Source organism: Marmota marmota, unplaced genomic scaffold (assembly GCF_001458135.2).
Source record: "Marmota marmota marmota unplaced genomic scaffold, marMar, whole genome shotgun sequence".
Classification (NCBI taxonomy): Eukaryota; Metazoa; Chordata; class Mammalia; order Rodentia; family Sciuridae; genus Marmota; species Marmota marmota.
In genome coordinates, this window is record NW_025999927.1 from 3,914,585 (window position 1) to 3,937,723 (window position 23,139).

Sequence of the window (23,139 nt, forward strand, 5' to 3'; positions counted from 1 at the left end):
TGGGAGGGAAAGGGAGAGAGAAGGGAAATTGCATGGAAATAGAAGGAGACCCTCAGGGTTATACAAAATTACATACAAGAGGAAGTGAGGGGAAAGGGGAAAAAAGGGGGGGGAGAAATGAATTACAGTAGATGGGGTAGACAGAGAAGAGGGGAGGGGAGGGGAGGAGAGGGGGGATAGTAGAGGATAGGAAAGGCAGCAGAATACAACAGACACTAGTATGGCAATATGTAAATCAGTGGATGTGTAACCGATGTGATTCTGCAATCTGCATACGGGGTAAAAATGGGAGTTCATAACCCACTTGAATCAAAATGTGAAATATGATATATCAAGAACTATGTAATGTTTTGAACAACCAACAATAAAAATTATTAAAAAAAAGAGAGAATGCTGCTGAAAACACAGAAATGAATGAAATGTCTCTTGGTGACCTTCACCTTTCTTCCTATTTCTGATTACAGAGAGCAGATAGCTCGGTTCTCAGTTTTAGGCTAAAAACCTAAGGATTCTTTTCTAAAGAAATGAAATGGATTACCAAGTGAAAGCTCAGAAGTGCAGTGGAATGTCAACATCATTGCTACTGAGCATACTGGTCAAATTGCCTAACCAGCTCACCAGGCTGCGCACTCTGGTGAAGCTGTCCTGCCTGGATGAAGAAAGATGCTCCTCACAGGCCAAGTTCTGTGTGCAGTGGACCCATTTTCATGATGTACGCAAAGTGCCCCGTGGGGTAACTGTGGCCCTAATGGCTCCCCAAAGTAAAGCTCTCCTCCTTAGGGCATCTCCTCCTTAGGACATCCACCCAGAACTCTTCAACAGACATCCATCAGAGAAGAGGCCAAAAAGGAAGACAAATAATTTTACAACACTAGAGGAAATCCCCAACAATTTTTTAAATATAAATAGGCAAAACAGGTTCACAAAATATTTCGGAATCAGAAATCTAAAAGAATAATCCCAAGATGTAAAAAGTGAATAATCAATAAACTGATTCTAGAAGGAAAAATAGTAATTTAGGGGTTTTAAGAAATCATCTTAAAATGTTAATATCCAGATATATATATATATGATATTCTATCCTCATATGAAAAAGAAATAGCCAGAAAATGATCAAACAAAAAGAGCGCTTAAATATTAAATAGAGGACTGGTGTTGTGGCTCAGTGATAACAGCGCTGCCTAGCATGTTTGAGGCCCTAAGTTTGATTCTCAGTACCACATAAAGATAAATAAATAAAGGTATCCTGTCCATCTACAGCTAAAAAAAAATTTAAAAATATAAAATAGATAGTTGCCCAAATTAAAAACTGAATAAAAGATTGAAACAGAATTGAAAAATATCTTCCAAAATATAGCAAAAAAAGAGAGAAGTGGATACTATGAGAGAAAAGACAAGACACATGTAGGGTACATCCAAAAGACTCAAGATTACAATTAGAATGCAAGAAAACAAAAAGCAGAGAATACAGAAAGAAGAAAATTATTTTAATAAGTATTAAATCTTTATGACCTCGGATTGGATCTTCCTAGATTTGACACCAAAACAACAAAGCAAGGAGATTTGACAATTAATTGTAATATGGCATATCCTGGGTAAGATCTCTGAACAGGAAAACGATATTAGGCAAAAACTTAGGAAATCTGAATAAACTAACATAGTTAATAACATATCAACATAGCTTCATTAATTGTAACAGACACCATACTAATGTTAGATGGTAGCAGGGGACTCTGACAGAGAGGAGTGCAATACAGAGTATAATAATACACCCATACACGACATAAGTAAATGGAGGAGAAAAATAAAGCTCTTCTTTACAGTATAATCCCAACTAATAAATGTAGAAAGAATGACAGGAATAGAAAATCACTATTTGGCCAACACCCAGTCTTAGCTGTTTCTATGAATGATTATCAATAGATGCTAAAATTTGTGGGTTAAGGTATGAGGAAAAATAGGATATTTACATATTTTAAGCTACAACCCCAAAAGATATTTATTAATTGTAAGGGAAAAATAGTAACTATACAATGGAGAAACCTGGCAGACAGCATCTACAGTGATTAAAGTTAATGTCACTAGTAATAAGCTATAGACACCATGAACCCCTTGATATAATGCCCTCAGAAGGACTCAAAATTACTGCCAAGTATTTCTGCCAAAACTGTATAATCTGAATCTAGTCAGAAGGAAACACTGTGCAAACCCAAATTATTGTTTTATATTAGCTTTTATACTCCAACTAAAATTTAGGTTTATTGTGGCTAAGCATCATATTATATATCATTATTAGTTTTTCAAATGTCTGAGATAGCACTAATTAGAGAATAGACAATATGAGATAAGGGAGTAGCAGAACATTTGTGCCAGATTACCATCCCTGCAACACTACCCAACAATTTACTTAATCCTTCTAAATCTAGATTTTCATCCCTATACATTAAGTATGTCTATTTAATTGAGGAAGACAGAGGGACAAATGGGATGATGTATATAAAGGTACTTTTGAAATCAGGGCATAATGCCAATGGATGCTGTGATGATCAACTCTTCACACAAGAACAAAACAATTTCAAAGCTATTTTTTAAAAACAGTTTTAACTCACCTTGAAAATCAGAATCAGCTTGTGTTAAAATACTCAAGAACCCTCCTAAAAGATTTTTCACAGTTCCCTGAAGATTATAAAATGAAACATAAGAAATTAAATGTTTTACCAAATGGAAACAGAAAAACTTCAACAAAGTAATAAATTATTTAATAGGAATCTTGTGAGTGTGTGTGTGGGCGTGTGCACGCATTTAAATGACTGGAAAAATGCTCTAGGTAGGATTAATTATGCATTTATTTTCCATACTAACTTGATTTTTAAAAATATTTTAAAGCAATGAACATACTTTACAATTAAATGCAATTTTAAAAAAAGTTATCAATTTTCAGAAAGATAAAAGGGATTCATTACTGGTCAGCCAATGACAATATTAACTTTGTATGCTACTTTAGAGAAATATAGAATCAGAAGATTTTAGAATGTTAGACAAGACATTCAAGGTCAAAACACAAGTATTAGGGGTTGGGGCTGTAGCTCAGCGGTAGAGCGCTTGCCTAGCACATGTGAGGCACTGGGTTCCATCCTTAGCACCACATAAAAACAAACAAACAAAATAAAGGCATGCTGTCAATCTACAACTACAAACATTTTAAAAACCACAGGTATTATAAAAGATAAGTGATCAGCTCAACTAATTTTCAGATGAGTTGGGTTATAAGTAAAGATATGGGGGATTGGGATATCAGTGATAGGTAGCGATCAAACTTAAAACATATTTACCTGTTGCATGAGTAGAAAAATGTTCTTTTCTTTCTGCTGGATAATTTTCAAAAAACTCTCAAATACATGAGCAAGCACATCAAGTTTAGCTTTGCTAGCAGAAAGCAAATTTAATTCCAGCATGCAAATCTCAGGATATATTATTTCCCCTTTAGTGAGCTTTTCAATCAAGTCATTTGGACTGACTGATGCACTGAAACCTTCTGCTTCAGGTTTTAAATCTACCCCTGCAAAGGGAAACAGGAAAGACTATGTTTATACTCTAAAACACTGAATAAATACTTTAAACCTTATTTCCATTTAGAAGACCTAGTGGCAAAAGTGCTATTTATAAGAAGATGCTCATAAAATCTTTTCCTCTAATATTACTTTTGATTCAGGTATTGAATCAAGTCTTGTGGATAGTTTGAAGTTTAATGAGTAATCTTAAAAGTAATTTTGATATCCAATAAAACTACAAATATTACCAACAGCAATTTTTATACATATGTGATAAAGATTAAATATACTCCTCCAACACAACTGGAGAAAAATTACTATTCCAAACTTTTTGCCCCCAAAATACCTAGATCACAGGGTAGTTTAATTCACTTGCCCATATTACTACGAAAATAGTAGATTCGGCTCTTGATTTCTAGGCTCAAACTTGCAATTCTTCTGCCTCAGCCTCCCAACTAGCTAGAATTACAGGTATGCACTGTGCCTGGTGTGGGTGGATGAATTTTAAACTTTGTCTTCTCCATATGTGTGAAAAAGAGTCTGTCTTACTGAATATGACATTTTGGGAGACAGATCTTAAAAAGAGACTGCTGTGATCTTCAAAAAATGTTCATATAATGAAGAAATTTATAAATTTCTACCTGGACCAGAATTCTTGAAGTTGAGATCTAGTTAGCAAACACAAAAGGGAAGACATCTACTATTACAAAATCATACCTATATTATGATAAAACCATCATTAAATTGATATCTTTTCAAAAAGCACCAACCATGGGTTCCTTATATCCTTTAACCAAAATATTAATGATTATTCCCATTCATTTTCTGTGAAAAAGAAAATTAACTCTTAGGAAGATAAACAACTTTAAATTTAGTGAAGACTAACAGTACTGAGACATTCATAAGGCCAGTATAGGAAAAGACAGAGCTTTCCTAGAAATCTTTTGGCTCAAATCAACCCATCTTTCCCATTCCACTCAAGTTTTAAGCCCAGAGACAAAGGATCATATGCAATGTAGTTCCATCCCAAGGGCAAAAGTGGACTGCAGAAAACTAAGAAGAAATCTATACTGAATTCTTGGATGTCACAGAATGATGTCTGCATTCCTTTTGTTATTTATTCTTTATAATAAACTGCCAGTATTTGGCTGGTTTTCTTTATTTAGAACTCAATTGTAAATATCACCTCTTCAGAAAGGGTGTCCCTAATCACTCAACCACTATCACATCACCTGGTTTTATACTGCTTATGTTGTTTATTTCTGATAATTATTGTCTATATTTCCCAGTGGAATGAATATGAAACCGGGAAAATACACATATGTTCTTAGGCTCTCAGTCAATGTTTGTGATAACAAGATCCATTTCATGTTTTAAATTGCATATATGAATGCCAGATTTGTTGTGAAGATCAAATAAATGTTAACGTGATACATTTTAAATTGTAAGGCAATACAGAGTTCTAAAGTAAGCATCACTCTGAACCACTTTCAGATCCAATCACAAGCACATCCACAACATTTGTACCGTCATCCCGGGTTTCGCCATCCTCAGGATTGCTTTCACTATCCGCCTCATAACCTTCTTCTTCAACCAGAAGTTTAAAACTACAACACTGAGGACCTTCAGCTTCTTCTGAAAAATCTCCAGGTTGGGAAGACAACTCTTCCTCAGACTGATGACTCTAGAAGATCAGTATAATTCAAAGGCAACAGTTGTAATATTCCCTCATTTCTAGCAACAGGATATTTATTACTTTTTGAGAAAAAAAATCTTACTAACTAGTAACCATTATGAATTATGAAATTCACTAAGCCAAACTTTCTAGTACCTTTCAGACAAGTTAACACTTCATTTAAAGTGGTTTCTAACAGATGGATCATCTTGATTTCCCTGAAAAATAAACCTACTTGGAAATTTCATTCTAGTTATACAATAAAGAATGACTAAAGATCATTAGGAGGTGGAATTATACTTTGCACTATTTAATGTTTATATATTACTTATTTGCTATTGGAAATTTTTTCAAAGAATTTTTACAAATAATACTTCATAAATTAGTTAACCATAGAAGATATGACAATTTTTCAAAGGGAGTGAAGAAGATTTCTGAATGTAAATGTCTACATATAAGCATCTCAAAAATCAAGAGTCCCAGTATTAATTTCCTGTTGTAACATCTGTGATAAGACATTTTCTTATGAAAATGCTATCAATATCTTCACTTAAGAAACATGTTCACTTTAAAAAGTTCAGAGTATTTTATTGCAACAATAATAAAAAGTAGCACAAAGTATGTTGACATTTTAGAGTTATAGCAGGCATGGGCTGGGGTTGTAGCTCAGTGGTAGAATGCTTGCCTTGCATGCGTGAGGCCCTAGGCTCAATAAAATTAAACAAATAAAAATAAAGATATAGATATATAGATATAGAGTTACGGAAAGCAGTAATATATTTCAGTAAAAGATTATTAAACATCACATCTATCTATTGACTAGCAGCAGGCCAAAGAGAAGTTATATAAAGGTTAGTGATAATGAAACAAACATAAAAGAAACATGAAAGAAGAAATGAGTCAACTGTATATCAAAAAGTTAAAGGGAAAAAATTAAAAGTTACTTTAGAAAAAAAAAATGCTAACACCAACCACTAAAATACTATGATTGCTATTTTCTATGAAAGTACTAGTCATTTTCATATTGAATGATTTAAAATTAAAATGAGTAGAGTTCTGGAAATATTAACTGCATCAATATAGGACCAGATTAGATGGCTGAATCTCACCATTCCTAAATTACCACTTAATAAACTCAGTTATATGTAAGACTTATCAAATCAAATCATATATTTGTCTTACTTGGAGTAATTCTAAGTAAATTTCCAGATTAGATTAAAGAAAAGCATGTCCTATTGCTCTTCTGTGTTTTGAGGTAAGGTACTGATGAAACACTACCCCCATGGAACTCACCTGACTAAATCTGGGTCCCTATGTTCTAAGAACCACATTCACTAACCTCCTAGTCCCATCTCATACGCCTGCCTCTGCTAGTCATACCCAATAACACAACCATATAGGTTCATACCTTCTCTGTCACAGCATCAGGATGTTCAAAATCTGCTAAATGATTCCCCAGGGCAACTCTAAGCAGGGCATCAAACAAAGGCTTTGCCAATTCTGTCTCAGTCACTTTTGACTGGGAAAGATGATCCCTCATTTCAAACAATATATTTTCCACAGACAAGTTCTAAGGTAAAATAAGAGAGACCAGGAATATCAATAACATGTTTTTAACAAACAGTGACAAAATAAATAATTTCTTAACAAACAGAAATCCCATTTATTTACAGTTGATATGAAATAAATTGACTATATAAATTTTGACCTCTTATCCCAACATTCTATGGGAAAGTTAATAACATTTTTATTTATTAAATATATTACTTGTTTTTAAGCTTCAATTACCATAAATGAATTGCATCACAAAGATTATTTCCTGAAACTTCATAGTTTCAATTAACCATCTTTGGAGTTTACAAATTTTCTATTGTTGTGGTTTAGATATGAGGTGTCCCCTAAAAGCTCATATGTGAGACAATATAAGAAAGTTCAGAGTGAGAAGATGGGTTAGGACAGCCTTAGCCTAATTATTGCATTAATCCTCAGTAGGGATTAACTGGGTGGTAACTGAGGGAAGGTAGGGTGTGGCTGGAGAGGTGAATCCCTGGGGTGTGCCTTTGGGGTGTATATTTTGACCTTGTTGAGTAGAGCTCTCTCTCTTTTGCTCTCTCTGCTTCCTGCTGCCAGGTTCCCAGCTGTTTTCCACTCCCACACTGTTCCACCATGATGTTCTGTCTCACCTTGAGCCTCAAGGAATGGAGTTAACCATCTATGGACTAAGACCTCTGAAACCCTGAGTCCCCAAATAAACTCTTCCTCCTCTAATTGTTCTTGTCAGGTATTTTGGTCAAAGCAGCAAAAAAAGCTGTCTAAAACACTTATCACTTATTCTCAGAGATTCCTTAAGATTCTAAGAAGTTCTAATTCTCTTCTCTCAGTCCTTTCCTTCTGCTCATGAAGGAAGCTCTTGGTGCTTGCTTGTATCTCTAAAATAGGTGATGAGACCATGAAGATGGAAAAGAAACCAACTTGTTTAAGGAATTACCATCCACCACGAGAAACAGGTACATAGGAGTATGACGATAACTCTACCAGAACTATGAACAAAATGCTCTCAGAACAGAAAACTGAGAAGGTGCCTGAGTGACCAAGTACCCCAGAGGAATTGTATGGGAGGGTCAGAGAACAAGCAGGAAACAGCAGGCACTGGAACAGAAGAAGAAAGATTATGCCAAGCACAAGAACATGCACACAACCCCAGAAGCAATGGCAAAGATCAGCTTGGTATGGCTGACTGCAGCACCGTGAGGAGCAGCAGAATGTGAGGCTACACAAAGAAGTAGAGCAGACTGTGGAGGGTTTTGCAGGCTATGCTAGGAGTGGGCTTTTAACTGAGAACAATATAGAAGCATTAAGATGTTTTAGACAGGAGGCTACACAGAGGCTGAAACTAGAGTAAGGGGACTCATTGCCTGAAATAACAAGAAGGGACCAGTTAGTAAGGAAATCAGATCTTCCACATTCCCAAGTTCCTTAGTAGCAGGGCCTGAGATCATGAATTTCTTTTTGGTGAAGGGTGCTCTCGGAGATATCTGTCAGGATGTGACAGATGCAGAAGAGGTCAGAAGAATGCAGACAAAGAATGTGGTTTCAGGAAAAATCTCGCTCATTCCATAGAAAGCTCTGAAGCCTCAAGTGTACCACAGAGATTGTCCTCACCCCCAGAGCCACATCCGTCAGCCACTGGCAGTAAGCACCCTTTGCCTGGGCACAGCACTCTATCAGCCAAGATGATCTTCAGAGGAAGGAAGCAGCCCACATCACATGGGTGCCTCAACATTCTCAGTCCAACACAAGAAACATGAGTAATGACAGACATGATGAGGACGACAAAAGAGCATAAACCAAGGAGAGGGGATCTAGGCAGGGAACCCAACGGAGTCACACCAAGATTGTGAATTCCGAAACACAATATGCATAATTACTCATGTGAAGCTAAATATGTGAGCTGCTTCACATGGGGTTTTGCATTACAAACTAAACTATAAGGCTCTTTAGGGCAAAGGCTAGGGCACATGGTTCTTTGTGCCTTCCATGATACCTGGAACTGAACTGTGGTAGACACACAGGAATTTCTCAAAATGTAAAAGCTTTGTAAAAATAAAATGATAATAGTATTAAGTCAGAACTTTTACACACACACACACACACACACACACACACACACACACAGGGCTAGACTAAAAGCAAAGTATTACCTGATTAGGTAACTCCAATTCTATCTTTTGTTGACTGGTTCTAGCACTATGAAGACAAATGGCCAGAATGGCTTCCAAAAGTCGTATGCTCTGAAGTGTGGTCTCACTTTCTCGCCTCCTAAACACCTTTGCTTCCTCAGGAGTAGCTTCAGTAGATGAAATAGGCTCCATGTTTATGGAAGAAATACACTGTGATTCTAATTCACCTACACTGTCAGCATTGTTTTTCAGACTACCCCGATCAGGTGGTGTGTGGTCCTTTGTTGTAGTCAGAGATGACAAATCTTCCTTCCTTGCTTTCTCCTGTTGAGAAGTTCTGACCAAGTCTTGGTTTTCAATTACATTTATATTTCCCTGCCTTTCCCCTTGCTTGTCTTCATGATTTCTGAATATTTTCTGTATTATCATAAATATTAACTTATGGCACACTCGGAAACCACCAAGCCTATGAAACTGTTTCTGGAAGACTGAGCTCAACATGTAAATCCAACGACACATGGACCACACGTCTGCTGCTTGGTGCATATGCTCAGGAGAAGGCAAGACGAGGCTCTCAAGAGACAAACATGGCAGCGCATGACTTAAAGGCTCACTGGCTGTACTGTCATAGCCAGAAGTATCTTCTGACTCATTGGCCGACTCCCTATCCAATTCTGCTTCTTTACTTACACATAAAAATGCCTCACAGAGGAAGAGGTTTATGGTGTTGATATGAACATCTTGGTGAACAGTATTCCATTTCTTTGGATAAGCTTCTTTGAGACCAGCATAGAATTTGCTGAGGCTTTGAGGAGAATCTGAATAAGCCTGATGGTCATGAAAAGGGGCCCCTGTATTTGAGGACGAGGGCTCCTTCTCTTCAGTGTGTGATCCATCGATACCTGGGGTTGAAACATCTTTCTGTTGTTCCCCTAGGCTGATTATCAGAGTTTCAAATGCTCTTAGGGAATGACTTCGAATACCATCTAAGTAATTTAATTCAATTATTTGATTTATTCCATTACATCTTAAAAACAAATCTCTTATTACCCTGTGAGAGAAATGGAGGAAAAAATATATATATGAACATTATTTATAAATAGGTACATAAGCTGCTTAAATATCGCATTGCTGCGCATTATATACTTAATACTACCTAACTTGATTTATTAATTATCTCATAAAGTTCTTAGTTAGTGGCCAGAACCTCAAGCTACTTTAGAATTACTCTCAAATCCTTCTTTAAATACTGCATGTATGGCTCTGAAAGTATTGAAAAAGGATTATGTACAACCCAAATTAAATGAAGCAAATCAGGGAAGAATATTTTTCTCCAAATGGCAAAAATCTATATAAATTCTCTCCAATCACCATCATCCAGACACAGATGCCCTAAGAGTAGACAAGCATCTGGAGTTTGTTCATTTGTTCCTCTGCCTAAGGGTTCATTGAGGACTTTTCATTTGTCTTACATCTTTAATTCAAAAAGGTAAAGAATCAAAACACAGAGCTGAAATTTTCTTCAGAAGGCTTTTCTCTCAGATGAAGATTCACATGAGTTTCTCTGCAGTTGTCTCTAATTTGGCCAGTTGATCAGAACAGACAAATACTGAATACTACAGAAGGTTTTCAGGGGGCTAGGATGCAGCTCAGCCCTAGAGGACTTGCCTACCAATATGCAAGGACCAGGGTTCCATCTCCAGCACAGCAAAAAAATTTACAAAGTATGGAGGGAGGGGAGATTTATCTCTTTCCCAAGTGAGATCTGTGTCTAGGTCACTGGAATCATTCTAGTAATATGTAATGTAAATCAGTTCAGTGACTCTCAGACCTTATTTTACAAAGATCCAGGTTGCCCACAAAAGAGTTGCAAAATTTTCAATCGAAGTCAGTTGTATTTAAACAAAGTAAAAAAGGTCAAAAATTTTAAAAATAATTGTAGGGAAATGATTTAATATCAGTATTAAAGTAGTTAAGATGAACCCCAAAATGCCACATGTGAAAACAGTAATGATAGGTTATATTTATTTTACTACAAGTTTTTAAGAATGCTATAAGTATTAACTTGAAAGGCTAATTAATATACCTACCAGAAGCAAGCTTTATTTATAAAATTATTTTTAAGTGTACTAGACTTGGCAATCACAAAATCTGGAAAATCACTGGTGGGTTTACAAGTAATTGTAATTTCCTTCATTTGTTTTTCTGTATTTTTCTTATTTTTTTCTATATTCATTGCTTAGGTCATAAATCCAAATATGATATTTAAAAATAATAATCCTCTAATGCCACTTCTTCAATATACAATTATCATCTCATATATGTACATATTTTATACAGTTGTAAATAAGTGAATATTGTTTGAAATTTTGTATATTTAAAAAAAATTTTTTTAATTGTAGTTGGACAAAATGCCTTTATTTTATTTATTTTTATGTGGTGCTGAGGATGGATCCCAGCGCCTCGCACATGCTAGGCAAGCGCTCTACTGCTGAGCTACAACCCAAACCCCTGAAATTTTGCATATTATAAGCATTTTCTCTTGTCCCAGCATAATCTTTGTAAGCATTTAAAAAATATATTTTTTGGTGTAGATGGATACAATACTTTCATTTTTGCGGGGGTGGGGGGCACCATGGATTGAACTCAGGGGCAATCCACCACTAAGCCACATCCCCAGTGCTATTTTTGTATTTTATTTAGAGACAGGATCTCACTGAGTTGCTTAGCTCCTCGCTTTTGCTGAGGCTGGCTTTGAACTCGTGATCTTCCTGCCTCAGCCTCAGAGCCACTGGGTTTACAGGCATGCACACTGTGCCCAGCTCACAATACCTTTATTTTATTTATTTTTATGTGGAACTGGGGATGGAACCCAGTGCCTCACACATGTGCCCCTTATAGAAGCATTTTTAATGGCTAATAATATTCCATCTATAAATACAATTAAACTTGGCCCTTGCTCTTAGATATTTATGTTGCATCTGTTTTTCTTCCTCAGAAATATATCTAAAACTTTACCTTTTTTCCATTGAGACCTTAAATTCAATGACTATCCTCTTCTTTATCACTATTCCCAGTCAAAATAAATAAATAAACAGTTTAAACTATGGTAAGAGGTGGGAGTTTTTTTTGTTAAAAACTAAAATTAGACTAAAGTTTTTTCGTTAATAAACTCAGACAACAGTAAATATGGTTTAGGCTGCTGATAAGGCTCTGGAGATATGAGAATTAGAAGTGCCAATGCATACGCTTTATCACACATTCAAAAGCATCCATAAGAAAAAATAGCAGCATATATATACATACACAAACCTGGATTTAAGCAGGATAGGCAGAGTTTTTAAATAAACCTGAAGCACTTCCTGCGGCAGACACCGTTTCAGGTGGCTGCACATATGAGTTCGAGCAGAAGTAATGTTGAGATGTTGACAGTGATGTGCTAGTTCAACTCCTCTTTGCAGCACAGGATTAAACAGGTAATTGTACAACTTCCATTGAATAACTACATTGCCTTTCTGGATTAAGTTACAAATGTGATTTGCAATCTGTATACTATGTAATCCGTCATCTTCAAAAACAAATTTCTGATAAGCCTCTAATGCATCCCACTTCCACAGCAAGTCTTCAGATCCACTGCTGGGCAGGATCCCCTGAAATCTGTAGGAAGGACTGGGTGCACCCGAGGCAGGTTCGGCAGCATACAAGCTGCCCTGCAGTGTCTCTTCTAACTTGGCCAGCTGGTCAGAGTCCACAGTACAAATGTTGCACGCTGCTTTTTTAATTTTCTGTGGTATCTCTGCACCTCCCAACTGATCCAAAATAAGTTTGTTAAGGATATTCAATATATGCTGCTGAAAATTTTTCAGTGCTGGCAATTTAAAAGCATGCAGCAAAGGGATGATTACAGATTTGGGATCCATACAGCAGCATATTCCAACACTATGAATGCCTGATAGAATCTGGACACAGGTGCTGCCCAAAGAAGCCTGCTGCAGCAAGCGCAAGCACTGATGAGCACACACTGCAATACAGCAGCACCGCTCGGGATAATGAACATCTCCATCCGCAGTCTCTTCAAAGGGGTTTCTGGAAAGCTGGTTTTTAAAAGCTGAAACCAGAAGTCCGGAGAGATCTCGGTGGTGATGCATAAAGTGAGAATACTCACAGCGTCTGTGCCTTTTTCTCGTACACATTGAGTGATGAAGTTGCTCTGATTTTACTTTTTTCACAGTGCTCATGATTTTCATCACACTATTTATTAGGGCTGTCAGATGTTGTGAGGCCTCTGGAGGAACTCCATCTCTTGAAACTAGCCATTCCATTTGAAGAACTGCTGTTTCAAATAGATTAAATCCTTGGTGCTGAATGAATTCTTGAACCAGATCCATGGCTTGACTGAAGTAGAAGGGATTTGAAGCTGAACTTTGAAGACAACAGATCAGGATCCGTAGAACTCCTTCCAGAAGCTCAGGTAAAAGAAGGGCTCTGTGACGAAACTGGGAAAACATAAAGCCCTCCTGGACCTCCTGTAGTGTTTTCTTTTGTCTTGGTGCAAAAGGGTCAGGTTGCTTTTCTAAGCAAGTTCTAATTTTTAAAGCTGCCCTAAGCAATTCAGTTAAATTTTTTCTAAGACTTTCCGGCATGACCTCTGCAGCACTAATATCTACTGACATGAGATGCAACACTGTTCGAAAGAGCATCCTCTGAACTAAAGCCACGGGTTCTTCGGTCCAACTTACAGAAACCACTTCATTCTCCAGCTTGTCACTTAGATTACAGCAGTCCCCAAAGCCTGCTAGGAATTCAGTCAGTGTCGGCACTACACTGGCTGCAAGGGCAGAATTATGATTCAAAGTAATGTCAAATTTACAAACTTTTTCCAATAAGGACAACAGAACATGACATAAGTCAAATGGAGAATTATTCATGTTACTGAGAATAGACAAGGCAGCTGGTTCACTTAAAATGTCAGTGCTTGACTCCTGCCTCGGAGTAGTCTCTGTGGAGTTTCTCAAAGCCATGGTATCAGGAGACACCTGCTCTTTGGTTACAAAGGAGCTTAGTCTAGGTGAGAGGTGGTCTTCAGGAGACTGGGTTACGAAACGCTGCAGTGCATGGAGCCTTCTGTGCTTACTCACTGCCGTGCTTTTCTCATCTGAGTTGCCCTCTGAGTCGGAGGTGGAGAGCTGTGTTTTTCGAGCATCTCTTATAGAATAGCGATGGGTACTTTTACACTGTCGTCTGCTTTTTCGAAAAGCATTTACTTTTGTAGAAACCTGACCAGATGGTGCACTTCCTTCTAAACATAATTTTTCCTGAGTAGATCTATGTGAACTTGAGTTCTTTTCTTTGGTCAGGATTATATCAGATGACAATGGCAAATTAAAATCTAATGAAATGAAGAAAGAAGATTTAGAACACCTCAGCATGTTGTTACACTCAATTTGTTCAGGCAGTGACTCTCTCATTTACCACCACCCACTGTAAGAGTCCAGCCTCACATGATTTTGCTACAGGCTGTTTCTCTCAGTTACGCTCTCTCTGAGTTACTTCTTCCTATATTTATCCTTCTCATTCTAAATACGTGGTGGCATTAGTTCAAAGGATACCGACTGATTTGGAAACCAATAAAGGAGAATAGAATTGGGATTTAAAACCATATATTTCATTTTAACTGCAACATAGTTAGTGCTGCTGTTCAACCACTTTACAAACTTCCTCCAGTAATGTCACAATGAAGACACAGGGATATATTATGTTCTCACAAAAGCAGTAGTTTACAGCCTTTAAGAACTTTAAATTTTTCCAAAATTAATTCAAAATCATATAGTATATACCAAATGCTCACCAAGACTGAAGTTAAGAGTTCTGAATTAAAAATATTTCTCAAGGGCCTCATGAACTGATCTAAGCACAAGGTATGGATATCAGTGTTTGATCCTCAGTCCCTACTAGCCTAGGGCTTGCCCTGTGGTCAGCACTCAATGGCTACTTCTTGGAGAAATGAATGAATCTTCCTTACTAAAAAGATGATTAAATTGATCTTTCCCTTTGCAATATGTATCAAAATCTACATGAAAAATACAGTTGCAATTTAGAGTGAATAAAAACTGTAAATTAAAGAACTATGCTTTACTTAGTAGAGGGAAACAAACAAATGAGAGGAAAAATTAAAAGCAGTCTGACCAATTCCATTGAAGCAAAAAATATAGGCAATGAAGAAAATCTCCCTAAAAAGACACCAATCAGATTTCTTATGTGACTAAGAATTTTTGAATTCTAAAAATTCAGAAGAAAATAAGAGCATAGAGTAAATCAACAATATTACAAGACCTTAGATAACCTCATAAAAGAGACCCATATGAGAAATTTCCTAAAAACACAAGGCATTAAAATATAGTACAGGAGAATTTTTTTCTTTTAACCTGATTCTCAAGCATTTCACAATTCACATTTCCTAGAAATGGTCAAGGGGGAATATTGTTAATCCTTCCAGTGACATATTTAAAGTTTCATGTATTTACATGAATATATAAATATATATAAACTTTACATATATACATATATATTAAATATATATTCATATATATTTTATATATACACATATATACATATGTTTTAATATATACACAGACTTATTTTTCAAAATCAGAAAATAAAAATGTCTCTTGGCCTTAAGTGTAATAATTCTACATGGTTTTTGAAACAAAATATTATTTCAAACTTATCCTTTAGAAACAACGTTAGATAAACTAAAGCAAACAAGCCATTTCTAGAGAACTGGTAACAGCAATCTTTAAGCAAAGAAACTTTAATTTCTTTCTTCACACTTTCCACTATCCATTTTTCTGATGTGGCATATCTGGGTTTACTCTCTCAGATAAGTGCTCTGCTTCTTCATATATTTTCTAATCATCATTACCCTGAGTAATCCCCTAAGAAGCACCATGGTTTTTATATTACTGGAAAAAATTAAAAATGTGATTGCTAAAGATTTTTCATATTAAGTATATATAAATCATAATTAACATATGCAGAATCTGAAGCTGCACCAACCATTCAGGCTGAAGCAGCTTCTCAGTGGGATTTTTTTCCCCAGTGGACTATGGATGATGCCGGTGACAGGCTGAGGGGACCATACCTGCTGCCTGCTGCTCCTGAACAGGTATCTTCCACACAAGGGGCAGCAGCGACAGAAGAAGAGTCAGGAGTTCTTCTCTGCACGTCAACGCCTATCAGAAACAAAAGAATCCTTTGTGTTCTAAGGGCATAAGATACTTTTCTTCCTAATATCTGTCTTAAAAGGAACTCAAAACCACTTTTTATTGAAGAGTTGTATTTGAGAAGCAAGGAATCAAATTAACCTATCGTAAGTCTAATTAAAACTGTGATTCTTTTCCATTTATAATCCTTTCCAATGACAGAAGAATGTGAGAGTATTTGCTGGTATTTAGCACATTCTTGCTATTATTTCCAAAAATAGCTCTTATTACTACCATGCATCTTGCATGAATTCCTCACCTACCTATGACAAAACAGATTTGTTAGGTGAAAATGAAAAATTAAGCCCTATTAATTAGCAAAATAATAAGAAGAAGTTACTAGAAATTTTTAAGTCTTCATGCAGTTAAATGTAAAACTCAAAAAATTTAAACAACAAAATGATGCTATTAATAAATAATATATATAAAGAGAAAAGGATTTATTAGTGAAGGTAATCTGATAAATATTTATTGACTGCACACTGTATCTACAGGACTTACTGTCTTACCCTTTCTGGAGTAAATGGTCCAAGCCCTGGAGAAGGTCCCCTCATTTGGTCCATAAAATACATACAAACAAGAACAACAGAAGGCATGTAGTATGAGTAAGTCCCCAGACGTGGTACAGGTAATCAGTTTAGGAGTTCAGGAAAAGTAGCACACTTTATTAGAAATATTGACGTAGGACTGGAACTACGAGACCTGGGCCCCCTGGGCCGCAGGTGGTCAAAGATTTAATGACCAATCAAGTTAGAAGTTATTTCTCACACCAACCTGTTGGGAGGGGGTTAGGGTGATACAATCGGATTTGGTAAGGGGAGGCAGTTAATATTAGAGGCACAGACACAATGTCTAATGAAAGAGATGATGACCATCTGAAGTATTCTGACAACACAAATGGTAAAGGAGATAATATTTGAGAAAGTGTAAGGTAGGCCTAAAATGACTTGCAGTTGACTTTCTATGAGGCATAAGGGAGGGAGGATAAAAGATCTAAAAAGACTCTTCATAATGGCTGATAATGAATCACCAAAACAGGAAATTTATGAGTGATATTAGGTTGGGGTAGAGATGATGGATTCACTTTTTAAACTTGTTTAGTCTGAGATGCCTGTGGAATATCCAAATGCATTTCAGTAGACAAAGGCTATGTATTCCTAGAACTTAAGAAAAGATCTGAATAAAAACACCCGCGAGTCCTGGGTGGAAGTCAAGGGTGGAATTGCACCCCTGAGGAGGACCCCTAGACCATCGGGCAGCCTGGTACAATAGTGAGGCTTCCCAGGAAGAGTGTGCAGAAACACAAGAGGAGCCTGAGGAGGACTGAGCTCTGGAGGCTTTTAAAGTCAGCACCAGAGAGAAACCTACACACAAGAAGCCTGGCAAAAGAGAAGTGGAGCCTGAGGAACCAAAGAAGAGAGCAGTTCAGGAAAAGAGAGGAGAGTTAGCAGGGTCAAAAGCTGTTATTTTTGAACTGTGTGGCTGAAGAGCATTTAGCAAAAGCAGGGTCCCTGGTGACCTTAACAAATGCAGCTTTAATGGAGTGACTAGTGGGGAAGTCCCATCACACAGTCAAAGGCGGGGGGAAATGTAAATGACTTTAGAAGCAGTAAACCCCTGTTTAGCCCACCATTCCTGTAGAGTCCTCCTCATCTGCTTTTTATCTTCAATAGATGAACCAACAGCATTCTACGGGAACTTGCAGAAACCTCAAAGATGTGTGAAGCAGCTCTGTGGAATTTGGCTCCTGCTCCACAACAGCAAGCTGGCACCTCACCACTGCTATGTGAGCAGACACTTCTGCCTGCTCACCTCTGCACTACACGAGGTTCGAGCACCCTGGCTCCTTCCCACGGCTAGGGTACTCGGGTCACCTTTGAGGTCCAGCCTTGGCAGCATCTACTCTGTGAAGCTTCTCCTTCCCCAGCATCCCAAGACGACCGCTCCTCTCCTCAGAACTGCATGCCTGTTGGCCTCACTTCACCAAGTGGAGTACTTTTCAGAAACCACGAGCCTTTCAAAGGGATGATATTGCAGCAAGAGCAGATTTTTGGTTTTTGTGCCCTCTGCTGGAATTACACCCCTGAGGAGGACCCCTAGACCATCGGGCAGCCTGGTACAATAGCAAGGAAACAACTCTCGTTTCACACTCAATTGCCATCATTTTTAACCCTATTCATCATCAGAGCAGTGCTCCCTGATCCACTGGACCTATTACTTTTTTAGATATGGTATATTCCCAGATTTATTTATCCTTTCTGGTCCCAAAAAAACATCATATTTAATTCTGTCCTTTTGGAAGTTATCAAATCTTTTTCTATTATTTGTGGGCACCCTAGAAAACTAGAACTTGCAGTCCTCTATTTCAGATCACCTCTAGTTTTATATCTCAACATCCAATGGATACATAATAGTCATGGTATCTAGGAGAATGGGGCATACTCTGGGTCCAGCCAAGTGGAAGTGTCCCCATATGCCATACACTGATCCATTCCCCGTCATCTCTGGGCTGTCCAACCTACAGAAATATGACCTTCTAATTTTGGCCAGAGAGGAGATGATGGTATATGAAACATGGCCCCAGCTTAATTGAAGTTCCTCCTGTCAAGTGATGGAGTCTATTTCTGCATCCCTTAAATCAGAGCTGGCCTCATGATTTGCTTTGACCCACAGAAGGCAACCAAAGTGATAAAATGTGGCTTCCTGCAGCTTCCCCCTCACTCTCTTGGAATGCTCCCGCCACATGTAAAGAAGCTGAGCCCACTGAGAGATGAGAACTGCAGCAGCCTGGCCACGAGCCCCATCCAACAGCCCTCCTTCATCTGCTGACTGACTGAAAACCCAGAAGTATGCCCAGCTGACCTCACAGGAGCCCAGGGGGCCACTCCAGGGTGAGCCCTGCCTGAGCTGTCAGCTCCGAGTCCCTTGTGGTTCACTGCATGTGCTCTTCTTTCTCCAGCCCTGATGTCCTCAGGCCCCCTCCTGGGAAGCCATCTCTTAGAAGCACTTGCTGAAGACTCCTCTGTACTTCCCACCTTTGGTCAACACTCCTCCATCTGCCTATCTCTTCAAAAGCTAAGTGTTCCTGGAAAAGCCCGCTGCATGTTTTCATCTCCGCTGGCCCACAGTGGGTGCCAAGTGGTCTGCTGAGTGAACCAGTGAGCACACTGTGTCAGCACGCTCTTCAAAGCCTGGTGTCTTCCTGTCATATGTATTTTCCATATTACTACAGATAGGCCAATTATGAAGTACTATAGATAAATGTGATGATACTCCAAAATATAATAAGACTAAAGAACTTTACACAGAATATAGCTGATAATCAAAGAAACCTATTAAAATGTCTAAATTAAATTGTATTCATCAATATATAACATCTGTCAGTGAAACTTCATACTTTACTCAGCAAAATAACCAACAATTTTATCAAATGTTCATACAGTTTAAATACATAACACTGAAATTTTAAACAGTACTATTTATACCACATGGTTATGTATACTGGTCCAAATTTTAAATACTATTGGCAATAGATCATTGTTATTTTCTATCTACTGTGTAAGAATGCAGCTATATATTTATAATCAGAGTATAGAAGAAATCAGAAACCATTATTATCAAATATTACATGGAAACAATTTTTATGTTGGAAGAGATCCCCCATTCCAATCAAAGGTATCTAAGAAACACCAAAAACCCACATCACATTCAATGGTAAAATAGTGCATGCTTTCCCTGTAGTCAGACACAAGGCCAGGATGTCCACTTTCACCTCTTCCACCTGCCTTTGTTCTAGAAGCCAGCACAAAAGGCAAGAAAATAAAATTGGGAAAGAAATGAAACTATCATTAATCACAGATGAGATTGTTTACATAGAAAACCCTGAGGAAACTACAGAAAATTTTCATGACTTAATAAGTGAATTTAGCAAAGGTCAATATACAAAAAGCAGCTGTATTTCTACAAGCAAACAATAGAAAAATTAAAAGTTTAAATGTCATTTATGATAGCATCAAAAAAGAATAAAATATTTTGAGTAGATTTAACCAAGAAATGTACAAGATTTCTACATCAAAAAACCATAAAATAGTTGGGGTTGTGGCTCAGTGGAAAGCACTTGCCTAGCACATTTGAGGCCCTGGGTTCAATCCTCAACACCACATAAAAATAAATAAATAAAATAAAGCTATTGTGTCCAACTACAACTAAAAAGTAAACATTTAAAAAAAAACATAAAATATTGCTGAAAAGTTTGAAGACCCAACTAAACAGAGATTTATGCCATGTTTAAGGACTGGCAAACTGACAACAATGTTTTGTCAGTTCCTTCCAAAGTGATTTATGAACTCAACATCACACCCAAGTGAAATAAGGGTGTGCATTTTTGTAGAAGTAAAAAGATGGCTAAAATTTGTATGGAATTTTGAAGAACACAAAAGAGAAAACATTCTTGAAAAACAAGAATAAAACTGGCGACCTTCACTACATAATTTCCAGACTTCTTTTATAAAAGCTGCAGTAATCAAGATAGTATGGTATTGGGGAAAGAAGAGATGACAGACCAGTAAGACAGAAAAGAAAGTCCAGGGTAAGATCATACACATATGGTCAAATGGTTTTCAACAAAGGCACCAAAGTTATCCACTGCAGAAAGAGCAGGCCGATAAGAAGAAACGATGCTGGAACAACTGGGTAACTGTATGAGGGAAGGAGGAGGAAAGAACCACAACCCCACAACTCACACTACACACAAATATTAACTCAAATTGTATCACAAACCTAAAGGCAAAAGCAATAACCAAAAAGCTTTTAGGAAAAAAAAATAGAAAACTAGAAGAATATCTTGCAACTTTGGGGTTGCAAGACAAAGATTTCTTAGGACACACACAACAAAATCAGTATGAAAGAAAAAATAATCTGCTTTTCCAAAGACACTGTTAAGAAATGACAAGGTCACAGGGCTGAGGTTGTGGCCCAGGTATAGAGCACTTGCCTAGCACGTGCAAGGCCCTGGGTTCAATCCTCAGCACCACATAAAAATAAATAAATAAAAAATAAAGGTATTGTGTCCAACTACAACTAAAAATAATAATAAATATTTAAAAAAAAAAGAAATGACAAGGCCACAAAAAATACTTGGAACTCAACAAAGACTTGTCTCCAGAATACACAAAGAACTATGACTGGATGATAATCAAATAATCAGACCTTAAAAATGGCACAAAGCAGGACTGGGGTTGTGGCTCAGTGGTAGAGCGCTTGCCTAGCATGCATGAGGCACTGAGTTTGATCCTCAGCACCACATAAAAATAAAATAAAGATATTGTGTCCACCTAAAACTAAAACATAAATATATATTTTTAAATGTCACAAAGCTTGGACATTCATAAAAGAAGATACAACATACAACAGTCTGCACTTTCCCATGACTTTAGTTCTGCACTTTTGGTTACCCACAGGCAACCACAGTTTAATTCCAGAAATAAATAACTTGCCAATTATTAATACCATAGTATGTTGTCACAACTGCTCTATTTCATTGTTATTGCTATTAATATCTTACTGTGTATAATTATAAATTACACCTTACCATAAGTATTTACTTAGAGGAAAAAAAGAGTGTAGAGAAAGTTTGGTACTATCCATGATTTCTGGTATCACAGGGGCTCTTGTAATGTATCACCCATGGGTAAGGGATGACACGTTATATATACATGCCCAATAAGTACATAAAAAGTGTTCAATATCATCAGTTGTCAGAGAAATGAAAATTAAAACCACAAGAAGATTACTAATTTATATTCATTTAAGAATAGCTAATACCAAGAAAACTGGCAATATCAAATATTAGAGAGGCTTTAGAACAACTGAATTCTCATATATTGCTCATGAGAATAAAAAATGGTCCAACTACTCTGAATATAATTTGACAGTTTAAGTTAAGCAAACACCTACTCTTTGACCCAGCAATTACATGCCTAGATAGTTGCCCATGAGAAATGAAAACATACCCACATAAAGACTTTTACAAGAATATTCACAGCAGGTGTATTCATAATAGCATACAACTAAATTCATAAATGCATACAACTCAAATGGTTAAACAACAGGAGAATGGTAAAACAAACTTAGGTACATATGACATTTTTAAACATATTTATTAGTAAAATGCATTCAGAGCAAAGAAATTTTTAGTGATAGTTAAGTGCATGTGTAAAGTCCGTAACATTCAATGTATTTAAAAATGTCATATTGATGCTACAGAAACCTTATTATCTTTTAAATCCAAGGTAACTGAAATATTATATGACTATATTAATTGGTTCCTGAAAGCATACTGCAGAGTTTTCTTTCCATCATATTTGACTTCAGTTAACTGTGAGTTGCTTAGTGCCTTTGCATTTGTTCTCTCATCTACAAAAGGTTAGATGAAGACTGCTTTCTAACCCCAACTAGCTTTGAAACTCTGTTAATTCTGTAATAAGGAAACAGCAAAAATATATGGCCCTATTTCAAGCAAAAATACCAATGTATGAAAAACTATAGGAATAAACTATAGGACTCAGTAATTAGTGGTTAACACAAAAGGATTCACTGATTTCACTCCCGAATTAGCAAGTTTCCAAAGTATAATCCATATTTAACTTTTCAAAAACATATTTTATCTCTATTGAAAATGTGAATTCATATGTTTCTGAACTGTAATCTTGTATGCCTACCCATAATCATGGTAATCTCACTGCTATTAGGATAAAAAGCATATATATGAAACCACGTTAGAAGAAAGGCCATTTGAAACTTTTAAGATATTTCAGATGTTTTGAAAAGTATCCAAATAAACAATGTGTACATAATTGGGGCCATTTTTTTTTTCTGTTGGAGAGACATAAGAGTATTTTATCTCAAAAGAGACTCTTAGAAACTATGTAACCCAAAAGTTACCAAGTTGTAATCAACTGTGTTATACTGAT

The 23,139-nt window shown here is 36.8% G+C and overlaps 1 protein-coding gene across 9 annotated transcripts in view; it reads right to left on the reverse strand.

Annotated features, from left to right (window-relative positions):
• Lyst (lysosomal trafficking regulator) overlaps nt 1-23,139 on the reverse strand; it is a 165,948-nt gene that overhangs the window by 105,912 nt on the left and 36,897 nt on the right. For 8 of the 9 annotated variants that reach the window (XM_048800390.1, XM_048800391.1, XM_048800392.1 and 5 more), the window contains 7 exons: nt 16,048-16,138; nt 12,219-14,295; nt 8,928-9,957; nt 6,635-6,796; nt 5,079-5,235; nt 3,333-3,559; nt 2,610-2,676 (listed from right to left, as the gene is read on the reverse strand). In XM_048800390.1, coding sequence (XP_048656347.1) covers nt 2,610-2,676; nt 3,333-3,559; nt 5,079-5,235; nt 6,635-6,796; nt 8,928-9,957; nt 12,219-14,295; nt 16,048-16,138 — 3,811 coding nt within the window. Of the gene's footprint in view, nt 1-2,609; nt 2,677-3,332; nt 3,560-5,078; nt 5,236-6,634; nt 6,797-8,927; nt 9,958-12,218; nt 14,296-16,047; nt 16,139-16,677 lie in introns of all 9 variants that reach the window. The other variant, XM_048800395.1, reaches the window with a different exon arrangement.